The 21,974-nt window shown below is 37.9% G+C and overlaps 1 protein-coding gene across 3 annotated transcripts; it reads left to right on the forward strand.

The window, feature by feature from the left end:
* The first annotated feature begins 684 nt into the window (after window positions 1–684).
* LOC115419689 (fidgetin) lies at window positions 685–13,906 on the forward strand. Of its 3 annotated transcripts, none has more exons than XM_030134634.1 (3): window positions 685–749; window positions 1,699–1,931; window positions 10,561–13,906. In XM_030134634.1, exons 2-3 carry the CDS (start codon window positions 1,907–1,909, stop codon window positions 11,721–11,723), a joined length of 1,188 nt encoding a protein of 395 aa, XP_029990494.1. In that variant the 5' UTR covers window positions 685–749; window positions 1,699–1,906; the 3' UTR covers window positions 11,724–13,906. The 3 variants fall into 3 exon arrangements, with proteins under 3 accessions (XP_029990494.1, XP_029990493.1, XP_029990495.1); XM_030134633.1 differs by lacking the exon at window positions 685–749 and adding an exon at window positions 766–876; XM_030134635.1 differs by lacking the exons at window positions 685–749; window positions 1,699–1,931 and adding an exon at window positions 7,541–7,753.
* The last annotated feature ends 8,068 nt before the right edge of the window (window positions 13,907–21,974 follow it).

Here is a 21,974-nt window from a genome sequence, read left to right on the forward strand (position 1 = left end):
GTGTTTCTATGTACTGATGCAGAGAAAAATAAGGACAAGGTGTAAAGAGTTCAAAAAGCCCTGTACATAAGAAAAAAAGAAATGTAAGCACGGCATTTGAAGAAGATGATAAATTACAGGTGAAGAAATTAACCCACTTTTAGTCAAAGGTTTGAGGCCAATGTGGAGGTCATTTTCTACCGTCCATGCATGTGTTCAGGGGGAGGATGGGGGGACCACAGGAATTAGGTAATATTGACATGGTTGTTTCAACCCCACCCTCAAAACAATACTAAGATCAATGTTCTAAATCAATAGAAGTCATTGACAATAACTGAACTTCTCATGTGATCAGTGGAGGAGAAAATTCACAATTTTTCAGTAGTGTGTGTCCCATAAACCCATTCATCTTCAGATTACGGTGCAGCTAAAAATGTGTATACAAGCAAGCAAATATCAACAAGCAAAAATGCACCACACACACAGACACACACGCACAAACACACACACACAAACACACACACACACATACACACAGCAGGGGGAAACTGGCTCTTCTCTGACACTGCATGATTGGTCACTTTTTCCCTCTCTCTCCCTTCCTGCTGAAATAGTTTTAACAAAAGAGAGGGAGGGGGAGGGGCAGCGTGGTTGGGGGAGGGGATGTATGTGCAGCTCTGTTGTCACTAGGCGGGGGAGCAAGAGGGGGAGGGAGAAGGGAGCTGCAGGGTGAGCGAGGGAGCGTAGGAGAGAAGGATAGGGTCCCAGAAGTGAGTACAAGCCTAACACACACTCACGAAGACACACATACACTCACCTACACACACTCTGCTCCCGGGTTGTACTTTGTGGAATTGTGGATTACTTTCAAAATTAAGAAAATACAGGCATGATCAGGTCAGTAAAACATTTAGTCACCAGTTGAATGTGATGATTCTTTTGTATGTTTTCACACTGATGACCATGTTTCTGCTCACTCTGTCTCTTTCTACATTCCTGTCCTTTTCTGTGTCCTCTGCTCTTGTTTTTTTGTGTGATATAGAGTGTTGTGATGGTGCTTTTAGTTTGTGTTCTATTTTTGTTTCTGTTTCCTGCAGAATATATCCCTTTGCCAATGCAATCATATTTAAAGTCTTATTACTTTGCCTTGTATGTGTCAGTCCAGGGGAGTGTTACTGGTCAATACACTCTAAATCTTTTTATAACTTATGTATCCCATGTTACCCAACATAGCTGCCTTGCTCTGGAGAGAGTACAAAGTTCTCTGTGGTTATGGTTTGTAGTGTTTTTGTTGAAACATGGTTGCTTCAAAGAACTGGAAACTTGTCTCCACTGGCCGTGCAGTTTTCGGGTCAGAGGGTAAAAGCTTCACTGTCAGGGCATTTAGCTTTCAAACTCTCTTGATCAATTTTTTTTTACACACATGCAAATATATGTACATAATCACACATAGAAATATAAAAAGCACTGAAGTAATATGAGAGAGTCAATGTATGTGTTGTAAGATTTTTGTTTTATTGTCATATTTTAACAATTTTTTTTTTTACTTTTACATGAAATGGGATTAAAGATAAAAGAATGTTCTGGATTATTTGTACATGCATCATCGTATCAGAGTTCCTTATAATGTCTATTTAAATGTCTTCATCAATCACTTCAGACACCCCAGTCCCTGTCGTGTTGTGTTCCAGCTCTTACGTTTGTGTGTGTGCTCCTCAGTTGGCAGTGTGTCGGAGCTGTGTTGAAGTGTGAGATGAACCATGGAGGTGTGCAGGAGGCCAGTCACTAACCGAACCAACAAGCACACACCCAGCAGCAGCAGCAGCAGCAGCAGTAGCCCAGGGATGCCCTGCAGCATGCAGCTGGGCCCTCACTAGCACCAAGTGGACCCAGTCCTCCCCTCTTCACCTGGGGCCAGGAATGCAGAATGCTCAGTCCTCTCACCCCATACAGTAAGTCTGCACTTTATTGTGACATGTGTTTAGGTTGCTTGTTCATAAATTAATAATTTTTATCATTATGCTGAAAAAAAAAATCAGTTAACATTTTATGTTTTATGTCAACAATATGAACCAGCTTCGGCAGCATTTGTTTGTATGCACTCTGTCTTATTTTGGCTCATTTTTTGTCCAACACTTATCTTCTGTTGGTCTCTGAGAAGTCATGTTGAGAAGGCAGATATGCTAATGGCTTTAACAGTTGAGTCTCCAGGCTCTGCATTGAGGAATTTCACAGAAAGTGTTCAGCCAGTCTTTTTTCAGCTCCTCCATGTGAATATAGTATAGGTTGTTTAAACAGACAGCACTAAAAGCACCACTGTCTTTCCAAAGGGGCAACATCAGTGTTTAAGCGGAAAACACTGAAGGAACAATAAAGCATTTCTTAAAGACATAATTATGTTTAGAGGTAGCTGTAGTTATTTTACTTTCATTCACAGTGGAAAGGAAGTGAAGATTTTTCAGAATAAACAAATCAAAACATAAGCGCAGTTTTGCATATACATTTATGGTTTATGCCTAATTTACAACAAACTGTTCACTCCTGCTTCTCTATCAACGTTGAGTCCAAAGCTAAAGTACATTTGCCACTCTAAAACTCTACTTTTTTTTCCAATATTATCATATTTATTTTAGATGTTGTCCACTGCAGTATGCAAGAGCAGATTCCATTCCATTCATCTCAGCACTACATAACAGAAGAGTCCTTGCTAATAATGAGAGGTTGCTATCCAGCCTGATGAATATGCTTATATTGACTGACTGTGCTATTGATTAGGCCAAGCTTTAACAGGATTACATCGCTAACCTGATTGGAATAATGCAACAGGGATTTACTTCTACATTCATTTTGTATTCCAAAGACGCAGACAAACCTAAACTGCTAAACATTTCCTGTAGTGTTCTGTAGAAAAGGAGGCAGTTTTCTGAGGAGACGAGTTTTACTAACGCACATTTGTCACATTCCTCCCTCACAAAGACTCACAGCGTCATGTTAGATTTCTTCCCACAGGGACATTGTCTGCATGTTTCAACATGCTAACACATTCATATGGTGCGTTTCTAAAATTCACATCACTGGTGTACAGCCACAAACATGTAAACATGCAATTACCTACACCTCATTATGTTTGGAACGACAGAGTGAGCTGTGGACAGAGCAATGAACAGATTTAGCCTTTTTAGTTGGCTGTTACCAGGGTGAAGTGATTGTGTGAATGAAAGTCAAATCATTAGTAACCTGGTGTCAAGAGCTTCTCATTAGGTCTGTATAGTGAGACCCACAAACGTCACCCTCCGCCTCCACAGACATTAGTGCTCTGCAGGAATCATAAAAGCTTGTTAGGCAAATTGTAGCACACCTCACATCCTCATTAGGCGTTATGGTAAAGAGCTGTATTGAAATGACAGAGAAAGAGCAAAGTGAAGGGCAGATGGAGAGGACATGTGGAAGGACTGGTCAGCTGCAGCCTGATATATGAGTGGACACAATAAGCAAAAAAGAGGGGAGGGGGGCTAGGCCAGCCTCTGCCACATGTGGACGTGAGCTGAGGGAGTGGGGGAAGGGAAAAACTGACCACACAGGCTCGGACACAGGGCTGTCTTTACTACAGCGCAGAGAGAAGGAGAAATGGGGGGGGGGGGGGGGCTCAAGAAAGGGAGACTCCAGGCAAAGCAAAGTAAAAGAAAAGTGTCAAAACAAAACAAGGAGACAAAAAAAAGAGCAGAATTATTAAATCTAACTCTCCTGTCGGTGCGGTTTATTTAACATTGTGTTTGGATGTGTGAAAAACACTCCCTCTGGCTTTATTGTCATGTTATCTGGAGTTAGAAATGTTATATGCAACTTAACCAGATATGGTACAGTTATTTGATTGGTTAACAGCAATGTGGCATGGTGGACTGTTCAGGCCTGGAGAAAAGGGGGAAGGGGAAAGAGGAGGGAGAGGGAGGGTTTTCTCCTTAGCAGGCCTTCAGAGTTTTAGACTATGGTCACTGCTTACATAACAATTTAACCCACATTTACTCTGTAAGCATGGAAAACAGAGGTAGCGGCGTGCATGCACAGTGGTTAGTGCTCCATTGTCCACCACCAGAGGAAACTAGATCCATGTATATTCATATCCCATTTCTCCTCTGATGTGTTCTGTATTGATTTTTCCCAGTGGTGCGAATTAACTCTAACTAATACAAATCACTGAATAATGTGCAAACAGCTGATAGGGTCATTCATCAGCACTGTAAGTAAGCATGTCCTCTCGCTGCTCCTGCTCGTTTCTTTTATACTGGGAGTGGACAGTGTGTGTTGAGCGTATGGAGAGGATATGTGCTTTGTAAATAGATCTCAGGTTAGATTCCTGGCATTCCAGCAGCCTGACTCATCCGATAAATGACCAAGAGTCTCTCTGCCTGCTGGCCAGCTGAAGCTGAACACTGCAGCAACACCACAATATAGGAGTATACTTTGCCTCAGCCTGTGTGTGTGTGTGTGTGTGTGTGTGTGCATCTCAGTGTGTGTGTCTGTGTGTCCTCAGGAAATGTAAGCCTTTGTTTATTGTGAGTAGAGTAAAAGCACTAACAGAGGACCTTTCAGCTCAATAAGGGTGATTTTCTTCCACTCTCCTTCAAGCCAGCCTAGCCACCTCTGATGCTCCACAACCCCCAAATCCCATTCCAACCAGCCCCTTCCCCCACACGTACTTTCATCTAATTAACCCCTAATTACTCATACTGACCATGCAGTGGACCATGAGTCAAACTAGCCACCACTGACACACTGCCAACAACCATGACTTGCATAATCTCGTTTCCTTCACAGAGAAAATTGTATAATGAGGCAACGCAATTACAGAAATGCCAGAATTAGCTGCGTACTGTGTCAAACATGGCTGTCATTCTGGTAAAAGTTCTGAGCGCTGAAAATGGTGTTACTAGAATCTGTTGACAGCACTGGAATACTCAGTCCATCTCTTTAATTTACCACACTGCCATTTACAGGCACTCTGCTTTACACACCACTGCACACACACATATATACTGCATATTGCTGTTTGATGCACACCTGAGGCCAGGCCAGGTCTATATCTATCAGGAAAGGCTGGTAAGATAGAAAAGAAGAGAGTAAAGAGAGAATATTTACCACCAGGCTGTAATTTTACCTAATTTCTTACCTTATTCAATCATTGATCTATATTTGTGGTGGAACTTGAGAATCTCTTGGTTTGTTTGAACTGTATTTTGTTTAGATTTTTCCAAAGTCAAACAATAGAAAAGATCATATTAAGAGTAATTTCACCAAGTTTATTTATGCTGTTATGCTCAGTCCAAAGAAAAATTGGACCTATGCTCAGCAGCTAACTAAGTTCATACTTATTACATAATGTTGTGATGTATCGCTGCCTACTCAGCACTTTTTAGTTTTACAGATCTATATGATCCTGTGTAAACATCACAATACAAACAACATATTTACTAAGAGTTGTTCCAGCCAAAAACTACTTCAAGCTATTTACAACGGCAGCCCATATCACATCACATGCTCCCAGTAACATCAATCCACTGGCGCATCAATAACCTTTAGGGTTTCCTAAGGTACATCTGACATGATAAGGAGCATCTGTGATAAATGGATGAATCCTAGATTACATTAAAAATTGCATAATATGAAGTCATACTGAATGAATAGCAGTTGATATACAATCTTAAAAGTCAAAGAATAGGGGATTTTTTAAAAGTGATAATGGTATTTTGGAGCAAAAATTATAAAATGCTGCAAAAAATCCTGCTTGAAATCTTTGTCTTCAACAAAACAATTGTTGATCTGAGTATCAAGTTCAAACTAATTGTTCCATAACTGTTGAAATTAACATCAAACTAGGCGTATAGATCTGTTTTTGGTTTTTTTTGTTTTTTTTGGGGGGGGGTAATTTTCCGTCAAAGTCAGTAATTCCAGTGGCGACACCTGATGATAGCTACTGGCTCTTATCCCAGCCAAGCTCTGCTGATATTGATGTCCTGCTGGAGTCCAACTGATAAATACAGCCAAATCATTTCCATGTGTGGATGTAGAATGTGAGAAACATTAAATCAATGTTAATATATTTTCCAGTTTTCAACATGAATAAATTGTGTTTTTTATTTCAGTTTACAGACATTATAACAGACATTAAATACTTAGCTTCTGTGAAGACCTATTTTTTTTTTTTTAACTTTTTCATTCACAAATTATTATAAAATTGAATAGGATTATTGCTCCCAGACAAGACTTAAATGTGTCTGATTGGATTATTTTGAGTGAAATACGTTTGATACAGTTGATTGTTTGTAATAACTTAAACACAACCGGAATCATAAACAAATCATAAACAAAAACTTAATCTGAAAGTTAACTATATACTATACTATACTACACCACACTACACTACACTATACTACACTATACTGTACTATACTATACTATACTATACTATATTATACTATACTATACTATACCATACTATATTGTACTATATACTTGCTGCTATGCCAGTGGTAATATCAGGTATTTGATAAAAAGTTATTGTCTGATAATCTGATAAAGTAGAAAAAAAATTACATAATCCATGTAAAAATTTTGGTGTTGCAGTGCTATAACTTGGGTAAAAACAGCTAATTGGGAGTAATTGTTGCAAATATTGTAGTAAATATAAGTAAAGACCAGGCACATAAGTGTTACTGCTAGACTGCTGATATAAGGCTGTCTAAAGACGCCACATTCCACATTCTGTTTTGTTTTTTTTCCCCTTCTTTTGCTGTAAGATTTCCATTTCCATTTATGTGCCTATTGATGCACTGGTTGACCAACTCCTGCAGTGGAGGCCCAGAGGAAACACTGGTGCTGTACAATACTAGGGTAATCACGGTTAAGGAGAGCTGTCACAGTATCAAGCCGGCTTAGTGCTCATCTTTGTCTCTTGGTAAGCCAAGCATGCGGTCAAGAATGGAGGGGTACTTCAAAGTCCCAAGCCAACACAACATGGTAGATTAGAGTTAGGGGCTCCCTCACTCATCCCTCCTAATACCCAAACCCCGCTCCCTAATATCCTCACTTTAACACAGATGTCTGATGCCAACGCACACAAAAAAAAAAAAAAAAAAATAGGAGGTTTTACATGGAAATGCACATTTGCTGCAAATCTGTTCGGGTGCAAAAAATTCTGTTAGGTGGAAATCAATTTGAAGTGGTCTCATGTGAGCAGATCAGGACAGCTATGATGTTTACAGCCCACAGCAGAGGCAGCATGGTAATTTACCAGTGCATTGTTACAAACAGTGAACAGATTAGGAAGGAGATCCATGGAACCTTCATCCATGTATATCCATAGTACCATACCAAACCTTAATTTTGTGCAATTCAATTCTAATTTTTTTTACGCTCTCTGGACAAAAACCTTAGAATTAGGACTTAGCTCCCAGTGAAGATGCTTCTTTAATTCTTGTCCATGACTGTGAGATTGTCACCAAGCACTGACACTCCTTTAAGCTTTGTCTCCTCTAATCCTTCATTAGTCTGGTTTCCTCAGTCTGGTCCTGAACTTATCCACAGCTTCTGGTTCACTCTTCCATCATCTGATCTCCAAGTGATCCGTCCATCCCTCCAGTTTTTACATTCCTCTGCTGAATTTTAATGAGGAGCCCAGACATAGTAGATTACTGCGGTCGAATATGTCTCAGATAGATTATAGACCATCTGGTGAGACCACTGAAAGCAAAGCGGCAAACGATTGGCAGCATGACCAGTGAGTATGACGATGAAGACCCTATATACAATGTGTGTGATACAGAACGAGTGATAGAGAGTTTGTTTTGTTTTTATACCTCCTGATGAACAGTGCACATTAATGTCCAAAACTTTCAAATTTCGTTGCACAACTGGTCAGACTGGGACAGAGCATTCCCACTTTGACCAGTCCACAAATTGTTTTATCCACCAAAGACAAAAGTGAGGAAAATACTTAGTAGTTGTAGTAAGAAATGATCTGATTAACCTTTTACATTGTGAAGGAATTGTGACTGGCAGGTCAGTGGACACACCTTAAATGTGGTGAACTTCTTTAATGTAAAAGTACACACAAAATAAAAGTATGACTCTTTTTGCTCTGTTTAAACTCAGCACAATGATTTGTTTATGTACCATCCACTGACCACTCTTGTAAAGTTTGGTTCAGCAAAATCTTTCTTCAAAAATGATTAATAGCACTAGCTATGATTAGCTTACAAAAGCACAAACACCTTAACACATCGTGATTTAGTTTCATGTATATCTACAGCACTGCTGAACAAAAAAAAAAAAAAAAAAAAAATTGCAGTATTAAGCAATTCCATATTTGGAGTAGACTAACTTCATTCTGCAAAGTCAGAGTTTTTTGTTGTTTTTTTTTTTTACTGGTGTTACATAGAAAAAGCAGGATGAGAAGGTGTGAGAGTATTATTATAAGGGTACTAATTGTCTGGAAGAGTTAGATGAAAAGATAAAAAGTCATTTGGTTTGAGTCCCCCAAACCTCTCAGCTCAAGGCCTGTGCCCAGTCAGCCCATTTACTAATCTCGCTATGAATTGTAGACATAGTGTGAAATTACAATAATAACATATCCACTGGTTGGGGTTTAGTATTATCTTAGACCATTTCTTTAATTTTCTGCATTTATGTTGTTGATCTTTTTTTAACGTGTGTTTGCGGGAACATACGTTTTTTTTTTTTTACACTTGTTTTACTAATGTTTCTGTGCTATGACGGGACCAGAATCCCCTCGAGCATAGGGATTTTGCAGAACCAGGGTGGGGCTTGTGCTGGTTGAGAGCACTGCGATCCCTGGATTGGATGAGTGGGATTATTGGTTTGAAGGATCATTTAATTTAGGGATCAACATGTGGACCTTTCAGAGGCCCATCTGGTAGTCCTACATGTGACACCATTTGACATAATCCACATGTAGACTGTTTCATACCTAATGTGTCATAAGCTTATGTGTTTTAATGAATTTACCACCATCACCTACCACTGCTTATTGAATGTTAATAGCTCAATAATGAAAACATCTTTGTGAATAAGTCTGAAACAATACTATGCTCAGATATAGGCAGTGACTTCTTCCTATGTCCAGTTCAGTTGTAAGCCCCTCTGGCTCAGGCACGGGTTAGGGCAGTTTAATAATACTCTGCAATGCATGGAATGTCAGCCTAATGCCAGTTCAAAAAGACAAGGCCTACGAAAGCCAATCAAATCCCACAATCTCCAAAACAGTGGATTACTATGTTTATTTAAAGCTGCAGATTTAATCACTCATGGCATATGAAAAACTGACATTTCTAACCTTTTTAGACAGTTAGCACACTTGTAGTAGTGTCCATAGATGTGATTGGTTCAGTTCCTGACTATGATGAAAAACGACTCAGATCCCTCTTTGCACAATGACTCCGCCTTCTGTTCCCCCTGTCGAGCAGACCCCTGAGGTTTGGGCTGAATTAGATCACACGCTTGGTGGGGGTGGCTTTGTGGACTAAAAGACTCACAGTGAGACAACAATGGCCCCAATGTAAGAGAAGCAAAAGCAGAGGGCAGCATGCAGGCTGATAGAGGCTTATCGCCGTGGAGACCGGGCTGGGGGCTATGTTGGCAGCTTCACATAAAGATTAGAACAGTTGTCCCCTGCCTAGATGAGACTTTCTAGAAAAGTAAGGGTAAGCGCTGACATGATTCTGAGAAAGGGTCAGGTATTTAAGAGGACAAATAATACATTCATGAAGCCCAGTTGAGTTTGGGAGGATCAGGAAGGCAAAACACGCCAAACTTGGTGTGCAACCATCATCTGATCAAGACTAAATGAGCTCCTAATTTAAAACCATTGAAATACTGGGTGGTGACCTACAGGTGGGTCACAGGACATTTTATTAGGATTGTCAGAAAAATGACAAGTATCTCAGAAAATGTTCAACAGGAAGCATGTCTGAACTAAATCATGTAGCTCTAATAATTATATTTCTAAAATTGAATGTCGCATGAAACACTAACGCTCATTCTTGCCTCTCATTTGTGTTACTGATGAGAGAATAAGTCAGAGCCTGTCAGTGCCACCTAAACACATGCACTTGGGCTAATTTATGAAGTATTTAAAATGTAATAATATATGCATAAAACAAAGTTAGGATTTGGCAAAAATACATCCATATGGCATATTGATCAATTCAAGATAGTGATAGAGAAAAGGTCAGGAAGGAACATTACTTGATGCATAGTCTTACTTTTCTCACAATTTGTTAGCTTTTATGTACTATGTTTTTACTTTTGATTTTCTTGTTCATTTGGAACCTGAAAGTTGGTGTCCTGCTTAGCTATTGCCTTGTATCTTACCATCTGAATCAAGTCTTTTTAAGTTTGTGTCAGTGTGTCTTCGATCTGCTTTTTTCCTGATTGAAAAGCCTGTCATTGCAATTTGTCACTGTAGAAAAGTCAGTCTCTATAAAAAAAAAAAGTTCACTGAAGTCGATGGTTTTGCATTTAGGGCTGTTTTGACTGATTGTGTTTTGTTCTGTGCTCCTCTGGTAGGTCTGTTGAAGATGCACTGGTCTCCGGAGCACGCCGCCCCCTTATCTCAGTGGCCTGAGCAGCACCTGGATGTTAGCTCTACCACCTCACCCCCATCTGCCCACAAACATGAGTCCTATGCTGCAGCTGCACGACGCCCCTATGCCCCTGCAGGTTACCCATGGGCCAGTGATGACATATCGGCCCTCACCGCCTCCTCTCTTCTCAAACGCTACGCTGAGAAGTACTCTGGCCTGGAGCTGTCCTATGAGCGCCCCGCCACTGGAGCGTACTCTGAGCCTGGAACTTTCATAAAAACTGAATCTGAGCCCTGGACTCTGGGTCAGGGGATGGAGTGCTACCCTGGACTAGAGGCATTAACTGGCACCAAAGTGGGCTCTGCAGCTGTGGGGATTCCAGCCACAGGTAGTGTGACCGTCGTGAGCAGCAACCTGAGCTCTGATCCGGGCTACAGTGGTGCTGGATCTTGCACTGCCCCGTCATCTCAGGAATACCCTCCTGCCTACAACACCACATACCTGTCCCCAGGTTATTGCCCTCAGCCCAGCGCACTTCCCCCTGCCCCCCTCCACTCCCTGCAGGCACCACCCACTCTAGTGCCCAGCTACAGTGCCAGTACTCCTGTCTACAACTACCCTCCAGGGTGTTATCCTCAAACCAGCCTGTCCTCTGGATACAGCCACCCCAGTGCCTCCTACCTGCCCTCTGGGATCAGTGCCCCCACTCCCCTGACCCCTAGACCCACTATGGTGGGGGGCACCTACAATTACCCATCTCATAGCCTAGGAGGGAGCTCTGAGGCAGGGGCACCGGTGAAACGAAAGGCCTTTGAGATGGCAGATGAAGGACAGGAAGGCACAGATGTGGAAAACTCACGCTATAGAAAGTATGGCAACGGCCATGGAAACAGTCATAGCAAAGGTCACGGCAACGGGCATGGCAACGGCTATGATATGAGCGGCTCGGCCTCAGACCCACAGGCCTACAAAGTGGGAAAGCCCCTGATGTCACCTCCGTACGGCAGGGCAGGGGACTATAGCCCACCTTCAGGTCTTGCAGGAGAGAATGTATCAGGGGAGCACAGCTTTTCTCAGCAGCAGAGAATGTCTATGAAGATACCTGCATCGCACACACGGTCGGAAGACCCCAGCGGGGGGCGCTGACAGCCCCATGTGAGAGGTTACCGCAGTCTTTGAAACCTGGTGGAGCTCCTAATCTAAGCAGACTTGGGGGTTTATCAATTAAAGATTGAAATTCTTAGTGAACAAGAGAGGGAAGGCTGGTATTTCTTGTGCATCTTTTTTTCATTTTCATTGTTCCTGTTTTTCCCAAAGATTTGCAGAGGTATTTTGCCCTGTACGGTTAAGATAAGTCTTAGGGGTGAAGTCAGGGCATACTCTACACAGATAGCGTTAAGACAGTCGAAGTGTATGAGTGTCTGTTTCTCTCAGGATCTTATTTATTTCCTGTCTGCTACTGTGGTGGCAGCACTGCAATGTTGCTGTTTTAGACGTTGGTGTAATTATTTGTGGCCATTATATATATATACATATATATATATATATACACATATCTTTATATATATGACAGGCCTGTGACTGCAATATGCTTTACAACACCACAAAAATACGTTCTGACCAAAAAGTAAGGAGAGCAATAACTAAAATAGTGACATTGCCATACTATTTCAGCACAATCACTGCTACTTTACACAGTTGATTTCAAGGTTTGAGGCACCTCTTGGCTTTGAGAATTGAATGTTTGCCTGCTTGCTGTTTTTCCACATCTTTATTCTTGGCAGTTTTTCAGTTTTTTTAATCATATTTTCTCTTCTTTGTTATTTTTTCTCTAATCTGTACTCTGCCCCTTACTCTCAGTCTATTATCTCATTGTTGAATTCTATTGGTTTTGTCCAGTTTATGCAAACCAAGCTGCTTATCAAATTACATAATAGCATAGATGAAGAGGATATTTAACTCCTGTTCCTAAAAGCAAGTCTGCAAACAATGCATTACCTGCTGCAGCTTATGGCTCATCTTTAACAAAAAACATATTTCAAGAATAAATTTACTCCAGTCAAAACATCCAACTGCACAAATTAGCAAACAGTGTAAAGGAAATAAGTCTGTTTTTTCTTCGTATCTCTGTTTGGATGTAGACACATGTAAGGATGTGTCAGCAGATGATGCTCCTGCTCCATTTTTCTCAATGTTACAATCTTAAAAAATTTCTGCTCGCCAAGTTCTTACTTTTTGATATGCATTTTCTTTATTTTTGCCTCTCAAAAGAATTATCTGTAGTTGTGTTATTGAATACTCAGGAAGATTATTGTTACCTCAGAATGATAAAATAAGAATGTATGTTATTACGTTAGGGTGTTTATAGGGAGCTTTATGAGCAAGATGAAGAGGAAATCATACTCTGAAGTCTTCAGGGAAACTTACAAGGCCTTTGATACAGACAGTAGAAAACATATACACACACACACACACACCTAGACATACACATACGCGCACGCACCTACACACACACACACACACACACAAATACAACCCATGCTGCTTCTTAGCTTTGGGAAATAAATTAGAGGTTTTTGTACCATGGCCTGAAATGTTGAATGTAATTCAGATTTTTTTTTTTTTTAAAGGACAATACATGCCATAATGTACATCAATGATGTTTTTAGATATATTAAACATATTTTTTTCATGTATAGATGTAATTCTCTTATAGATTTTGGTGGAGAAATGAATGACATATTAAGTGTTAGTGTAGTTAGCAGTGGGGAAATGGTTTTGTGGACAAAATGTCAAAACAAAGCACTCCTGATGGACAACATTAGACATCATAAGATGTACACATAGTGCAGCACATGCTCTACATTAGGTATGTTTATTAAATGTCTTAACGTGTCCAATTTCCATTTCCAATATCAGTATTTTAAAACTGCCTGACACAGTCTCACCAGTAAATCAGCTTTAAATTGACATGAATTGACACCATGAAGAAGGGAGATGTATAAGCATGGGTTTTTGTTTGGTTTTCTTTTCTTTTTTAACAGACTAGCTTTGTTGCTCCACTTATGCTATCCCTTCATAAATTGTGCCATACTATTATTTTTTTGCTCTAGGGCTGTAACAAACCTGAACAGAGTGGATCCTCTTTAGTTGTAAGATTTAGTTGGAAGTTCAGTGTGATGAAAAGGTATTTTAATGCCATCTTTGGAAATTCAAGCACATAAAATCAAACTTAGTAAAAATGGGGTTGATTGGGAAGGAATATTCTCATCACACCAAAATATATCTTCGAATAATGCTGAAGAAAAAAGACAAAAAATGGTGTTAAGCATATAATAAAGTATTTTTTACCCCCAGATTTTAAAGTATTTAAGCTCTTAGCAAGAACAATTGAATGCTCTTCATGCCACATCATGAATGTGCTCTACACTTAACCAACACACTGTGACAGTGTTTGCTCTTCTCTTTTTTTTTTTTTTTTTTTTCTTTTTTTTTTTTTGGTGTTACTCAGATTCACTGAAGTGGAACTGAATTTGTCAAGCAGATGGAAATGGGATTTCAGTGTTATCTTTGTGATTCAGTTGTACTTTTGTTGTATCTTGTACATTCTCTGTAACCATTTCTACCTCATTTTGAAGACGTTGTACATGGAAATATTTATTTCATGTCATTTCACATGCCAGTTAAGGAGCAATGTTTCTAATTCTTGACGGGTTATAGTCTACCTCACTAAAGACTGTTGTGTCATGGAAATGAAGATATCATACCAAAAACTCTTGACTTTGTCTTCCTTACTGCGTAATAAAAAAGTGTCTTACGAACGAGGGTCTTTAACCCATAAAGATCCAAACATTCACCGGTGACCAAAAGAATCTACTGATCTAAACTATTTAATACTTGCTGATCCACTAATCCTATCAATCCATGTAAATAATTGGTGTAAAATGCAGTTTGTCATTTTTTCATGGTCATCAGATATGACCCATTTAGACATTCAGAGGCTCCATGGTGAGCGTGGAAACACCATCATCTTCTACAACATTGATTGACCAGTAAAACCCATGGAGTTTGACAAATGACAGCGATTGGAGGCACTTGGTTTTATGTTCAGCTATTGATATCTTTGCTGAAAAATTCACTTTTTCTTCTGTTTTTTTCTGTTTTGATATAATGACCTACGAATTTTCTCTGACTTTTCAGGAACATCTACATGATCAGTGAATTAAATATACAGAAAAAATACATGATTTACATAGAAAATGAAAAAAACCACAGAGGATTATATTATACTAAATGGTGAAAAATCACTTAAAAAAAGGCTAAATAGAGAGATAAATTCATTTGGGAACTGACACAAAAGTAGCACTGGTTCTTTATGGGTTAAAATGTCTTGGGTACAAATAGACTGAACCATATTAAAAGGAACAACAGTTGTTTTTATCATTTTGCACATTGTTATAGGTCTAAAGTAATCCTGTTCAACTACAATTCACTTCAAGTATTGCTTTACATTTGGGATAATCAACAGTTAATTTCTGCAAACACAGGGGTGATTCATAGTCTCCTCTTACACTGTTCAGTCACTTCCGTTTTGTTGAAAATACTGTAGCATTCTATAATTACTGTAATATTGTTTGTGATTCTATAACAGTGGTTCCCAACCTTTTTTGTCTCCTGACCCCATTTTAACATCACAAATTTCTGGTGACCCTAGACATTCAGAACGGAGACATTTTTTTTTGCTAAAATTAGTTTGTTTTTGATCATGTAATACTTTGCTATACTATGTTTCAAATAAAAGGTTAATTTTAGACGACATTTAGTCTATATAATGTATATTATTATGGACGGAGGCAGAAAAGCCAGGTGTAGATTACTGCACAAAGTGAGAATTTTATTTTCCTTGGTCAGGATATGTACAGCCAGTCCAGCTTGGATTTACAAGGCTAACAATTAATACTGAACAAACAAGAACTCAAACTATGAATTATGAAAGAGCTGCAGCATCTGAAACCGACCACAATGAACATTTGAAAGATAAACAGAACCACAGTGCTTCAGTTTCAGCTTCACAGTTTGTCATGTCTTTTATGGATTGTGATTGTCTCTGTCAACTCACCATATATTTTTCATTAGTAAGTTTGTTTTATTTTTAGCAATTACTAGAAATTTCAGGCGACCCCATTTGAACTCCAGGCAACCCCCCGTGGGGTCCCAACCCCAAGGTTGAAAAACACAGTTCTATAATTTCAATAAATGCACCCAAGCATTGTGTTATTGTAAAGAAATGTAAAGATAAATTACAAAATAAGTGTAAACAGCCAATTGCAGACTGGTCACTTGTTGTTAAAATATAAATAAATGCTCTTTTAGACTAATTAGTAATGATAAGAGGCTAAAATACACCAAACAGGCTTCATTTAACAGGTTAAAATATTTTTTATGGCTCCAGATACATTGTAGTAAATGGCTCCTGTATTGTTTCATCTTTGGTGGCAAATTTTTAAATCATTCTTACTCTTGTGGGAAAACAGGTATATTCACCTGGACATGAGGTAATGTAACGGCCTGGGTCTGTTATTGTTGGAAAAGAAGGGCAAGGGCCAAGGCCAAACTCATTACATGCTGCTACAGACCAATAAAAGGAGGATTTTTTTTTTTTCCCAGTTTTTCTATCATTGCAAAACAACACAGTTGGTAAAGGTATGTGGTCAACCATGTGCCCTTGACAGAGAGGTGGGCAATATAACCAAAAAATGAATGCTATGGATGATTTATATTTTGATATGATTTTTAAATACATTTCTGGCTACATGAAGTGAAGACAAAACATGGTTAAAAAATACAATTTCTTTACCAAACCTACAGTATGTTCCATATCTAACTGGAGGTTGATTTTGCCATTTGGACATTTTTCATGATTTTGAGAAAGCAAAACTTCTGTTAATTGAATTTATTTGATACAGTTCCCAGCCCTGTGTTGGAGCGTGAAATGTTTTATTCAAGCTACACAGTTTGGGCGGAAATGACAGAGCCACTGGTGTATTGTAAGTAAAACAAAAAAGCAATTAAAAGAATCTGATATAAGTGTTGATTAAAAGTAGACAGGAAGAGTGGGGAAGACTCTTTTTATTCCCTCTTTATGAGGAGGTGGAGGTCAAATGGCAGAGTGTGATAGATGTCTGAAATATTTGTCCCTTCTAGTCTTACTTCGACATTTAAGTAATTACCAATACTTTTCATTATCATCAACCCCTTGCATTTCGAGGGAAACTTTTACAGATTCTTTTTTTTTTTTTTTTTTCTCATCAGGATAAACACCACAAAAGCTGTAAAAATGGCCCTTTACATCCTCTTTGGCTCCAAAATGTGGGAAGAATCTGAGAAAAATACCCCAGATTATATGTATGTATCTATATCTATGAATTCAGCTAAAGATGAGGACACTGTCAAGAAGGGGCTTCATTAAACTTCATTATAAATGCAAGAAAACACACAAGCATATTTTTTCAAGCCCCCAGTAAACACATCATCCTTGTATGAAACTTTTTCTTTTGCTAAGAATCCATGAACTTTTAAGTTAATTAAACATACTCTGGGATCTTACTGGTTCACCTCTATTTTTTAGCAAATAGGTCAGAATAACAACATGTAAATGAGATGAACTATGGCCCAGTAAATAAAGTATGCTTAGTTACAGCCCACTTGTCTTGCTGCTCTTGTAACAATAATAAACTTGTACAAACACTGTAACAGCTCCAGCAGATAACCCATAAAATAGTGACACCTACAGGTTTTATTCATAGGTACATGGTCATTTCCAATAATTATAGGGAGAGTGACATTTAATGTGGTGGCCCAAAGGTGCAACAGACCAAGAAATTATCCATATAAGAAAATAGAAGAGAACAGCCCCCCAAAATTTTCCATATAAGAAAAGAGAGGACAGCCCAAGAAAATTATCCACTTTAATAAAAAAAAAAAAAAAAAAAAAAAAAAAAAAGAGAGAACAGCCCAAAAAAGTACTAACTATACAAACTATATTTATGGAAATATTTTTTAAAATAACTTTATTTTTAGTGCACTGACCTCCACTTCCGGTGGGTTACTTCCTTAGCATTAGCCACTTTAGCTGGAGGCCTTAAAAAATTCAGCCTATGCTTTTATTTTTTGTGGAGTCCTTAATTGTAAAGCAAGAGACCTTTCGGGTAAACAGCGTCCCCTTAATTGAAAAGGTGGATATGTTTTTTTCTTATAGTGGATAATTTTTTGGGCAGTTGTATTTTTTTCTTCTTGTGGATAATTTTTTGGGCTGTTCTCTTTTTTCTTATAGTGGATTATTTTTTTGGGCTTTTCTCTCTTTTTTTTTTTTATCTTATAGTAGATCTTTTTGGGGGGGGGCTGTTGCACCTCTGGGCCATTGTACATTTATCCTGATGAATATAAAAAAAAAAACATACACTGTTTATTATTATTTCAGTGCACAAACAGCCCAGATGAGCTTGTGTGATTCATGAATCCACCCTGTTGTTTCTAATTCTCACCTGGTGAGGACACTGGACTGTAGCTGAGTGGTCTGCAGAGCTCCCCCTTGTGGCTGTGGGGAAAAATGTAACGTGACCTGCATTCAGGTGAAGAGGACTGCAAAGCCTGCAACATGGTACAAGTAGATGTTTTCAACAGATGAATATTAATAAACTCACTACATGGAACAGAAAAAAATACAAATCATAATGAACCGTGATATTTCTACGTTTATGCATGTTAAATTCATTTTCTATCTTCACAAATTCAGGTTTCACAGGTACAGTTAACATATTTTGCACATGATAAACAACCACTCTCAGATAAGAACCCAGTGACCAGCAATTTAAGTAGTGTTTGAGATCTACAGAGTGGTGGGGAAGTTGTCAGATCTTTTACTTGGTCCATAGTTGCTATAACGTGGTGTAAAAAAATTTCTGTTAGAAGATTAGTTCTGCATTTACAAAAGTATTTGTATAAAACTATACCTAAAAAACACCAAAACAGCAGAACAGACCATTTCAGAAAAATAATCTGTATATTACTGTATTACTGTGTGTCCCAAACTTGGAGTTGGGACCTAAAATGGAGGCAGACTTGATTTTATTGCCAAATTTAAACACATGACAATTTTATAATATATGATGTATATATGATTTCATTTTCTTGGTTAAAATAGAAGCATGCTGTTTATACTGCTGTAGTTAAACAGCGTTTTGTTGAGTCTGTTTCCATTGCACGAACTAACATTTAGATTTCATCAATACAAGGACAAGAGGTGTTTTTCCACTTGAATGGAAAAATATGCAACTAAAAATGTGAATAAAAATTGATGAATGTTGCTAATTAACATTATTTTGCAGTGTTAGAAGTGGTTGCTGGCCTTATTTTTGAGAATCTGTCCCTGATTTGTGGGTTTGTGTCTGATCAGGCACTGATTGATTCAACAGAATGATGAAAAAGTTTATAAATACTATTACATCTACTATTGAGTAACTTCATATGTAATATCACATCATAGTGTAGTGGCATTTTGTTGAATTTTTTGTTTTGCTTTATTACAGAGGTCTACAAATGAAACGTTTCCAGCATAAAAGCATGGAAACTTTACCAAATTTGGACCTCTAAAAATAAATAAATAATGGCGATAGTGTTCCAGATACAGTAATGGGTCAAAATGTGAAATTCTGTGAGCTGCTGTTCTACGTCTAAGCACTGTCTGCATATTAAATTACATTCATGTTCCACATTCCTTTCAGAATTATTAATGTATTGTATCATATAAATGTACATAAACCCTTGTATATACTGTAATTATCATCCGTCTTCAAAATATTTGCCAACAAACAGTTTTGTCATTTGTTTTCCAATTCATGTAATCATATTATATAGCATTTATTTCTAAAGCAGATAATTTCAATAATAATAATAATAATAATAATAATAATAATAATAATAATAATAATAATAAATAGTCCATAGTCTGCAAAGTTAGGCCTAAATAAACAACAAAGCTAGAAACTAAATTTACTTATGATGAAGGTATTGGAGTGAAATGTTTTACAAATGTTCATTCTAGTAGAATCTTAGTATAAACTGGAAGAAAACAGAAATATCCAAATAAAATACAAGTAGCTAACTGAACTGTGTACAGTACTCCAGTAGTTTTCAGTATGCTGCTTTAGTAATCACAGATACATTACACTGGTGTAAACAACTATCTAACCATAGAATCCCAAGCATTAGGTTAGTGGGTCTGTGTGTTACCAGGGGACGTGGCTCTGGATCATTCAAGTCCAGTTTTCAGGTTTCGGAGATGGTGGAGACCCATGGACTGGTCTCTGTCTGCTGTCAGGATGAAGAAATTCAATTATACCTAACATTACATCCATTTAGAGGTACCTGCATTGTTACATTCCTGGTAATTTAATTTACTTTTCTACAGGAAGCTTGTTTTTTCTGGAAAAGCTGACTGTGGGATGAAGGGTGGAAAATTTTGTTCAATTTTGTTCAATTTTTTTTTTTTTATTATTACTAATTTTATTTACACTGTTGTCCATAAAGTTGGAATAATTTTGTTTTCAGACACATTCCTCTTTTTATTCCTATTTATACACATCAGTAATCACCCTTGGGACCTTAAATTAAAAACATCAACTTATGTAAAAATTTTCAACCACAAAGTAAAACAGTAACAAATCTGTGAACACTAAGTCACACCCAGTACTGATCTAATCTGTCATGTCTTGAGATGTTAGTTCATTTTGTTTTCTTAACTTGCAGTGTTGTTTGACTGTTTCTAGACCTGTGTAAACATGAATGTATCCTCTCAAAATTTAAATCTTTTTTTATTTTAATGTTGTTTTGTCTTACTGTTATTAACCCTTTCATGCATAGTGGTCACTACAGTGGACAGTTATTCTCCAGCTGTTCTCTTGTATATTCATGGATTTTGTTGGTTTAGTTCCATATCAGCCAACACAGTGGACACTCATGCATCATCCCATAAACTGCAATTCAGCCCATTACTGTAACTTTGCTGTTCTGGATAAACCTAATCTGCAGTAACAGGTTTGGGTGTAAAGCAATTGTTAACTGTTATTAGACTGTAATTAACGGTTGTTGGGTTTTTTTTCTCACAAAAAGTTTTTTTTTTTTTTTTTGCATATTATCTCCATGAAGTGAATAACAAATAGTATTAGAGTATGTTAAAATGTGAGAAAACATTTGATTATCAGGATTAAAAACGTTCTTATTGCATAGTTTTCCATATCACTTTCTGATATTAGGTTTTAAATACATGTTTCTTTGCTTCAAAAATTAAATGCATGATCTCCGGCTGAGTGGACATTTTTGTAACTCCTTAAAAACAAACAAACAAACAAACAAACAAACAAACAAACAAACAAACAAACAAACAAACAAAAACCTTGATCGCATTGTTTTTTCATGCCTAAAGAGGAACAAAAACACTCAGGCAGGAAAAATATATTGACAAAGGTTCCATAATTCATGGATGAAAGGGTTAATCTGTTTGTTATAGTGTTATTTCTTAAAAGCCTAACCAAGAACACGGTCTGTAAATTAGCTACAATGGCTACAAGTCCTATGTATATTGCATTTGTTACATACTTTTAATGAAATAATCAAATAAAATCTAAAGTTTATCTATATAATTATCACAAATAAATCACATTGTCACAATCATTTCATGAGAAGATTTAATAAGTTCTTATCCTAACTTTATGGGCAACGGTGTAATTATAATTTTAGCAAATAATCTTGATTTACTCCTTTTTAGACTAAATATAACAAGCTCTTATGTGCTTTGATAGAAACACTTGACTATTCATATCAAGTCATTTACTAAGTGGCACAGTCATAGTTGTCTTGAGGTTTTAGTTCCACTAGAGGGCGTCAGATAGCTGAGAGAAGTCATGTGAGACACTTCACCAGGGTCTGTGGGAAAGGTTAATATAAATCCAGTAGTTAACAGCTCTGATTCTTTCAGGGTCGGGGACTGTGTTCGCAGAGAGCTCTTAGCCCACAATGAAAATGAAATAACCAAATGTCTGATGGCTCTCTGCTTTCTCAAGGTGGAAAAGACTTGACACAGATACAGGAAAACTGGGTGAACAAAAATACTACTTCACAGAGACACTTGATCAGCAGTATTACATATCCACATATTATTGATTCCCTGAAGACATACTTTATCTATACACCCCCCTCCCCCCAATACACACACACATATACACATACACTTCCCTCCCTTTCTCCTTTACACAAACCAGCTCCCACACCAACGTCCTACTTAAACCACTTCCTGTCACTGCAGCGAAGTCTTGTTGTTCAGCTGGATGCAACGAGTCC

The sequence above is a fragment of the Sphaeramia orbicularis genome, chromosome 5 (assembly GCF_902148855.1).
Source record: "Sphaeramia orbicularis chromosome 5, fSphaOr1.1, whole genome shotgun sequence".
Lineage (NCBI taxonomy): Eukaryota > Metazoa > Chordata > Actinopteri > Kurtiformes > Apogonidae > Sphaeramia > Sphaeramia orbicularis.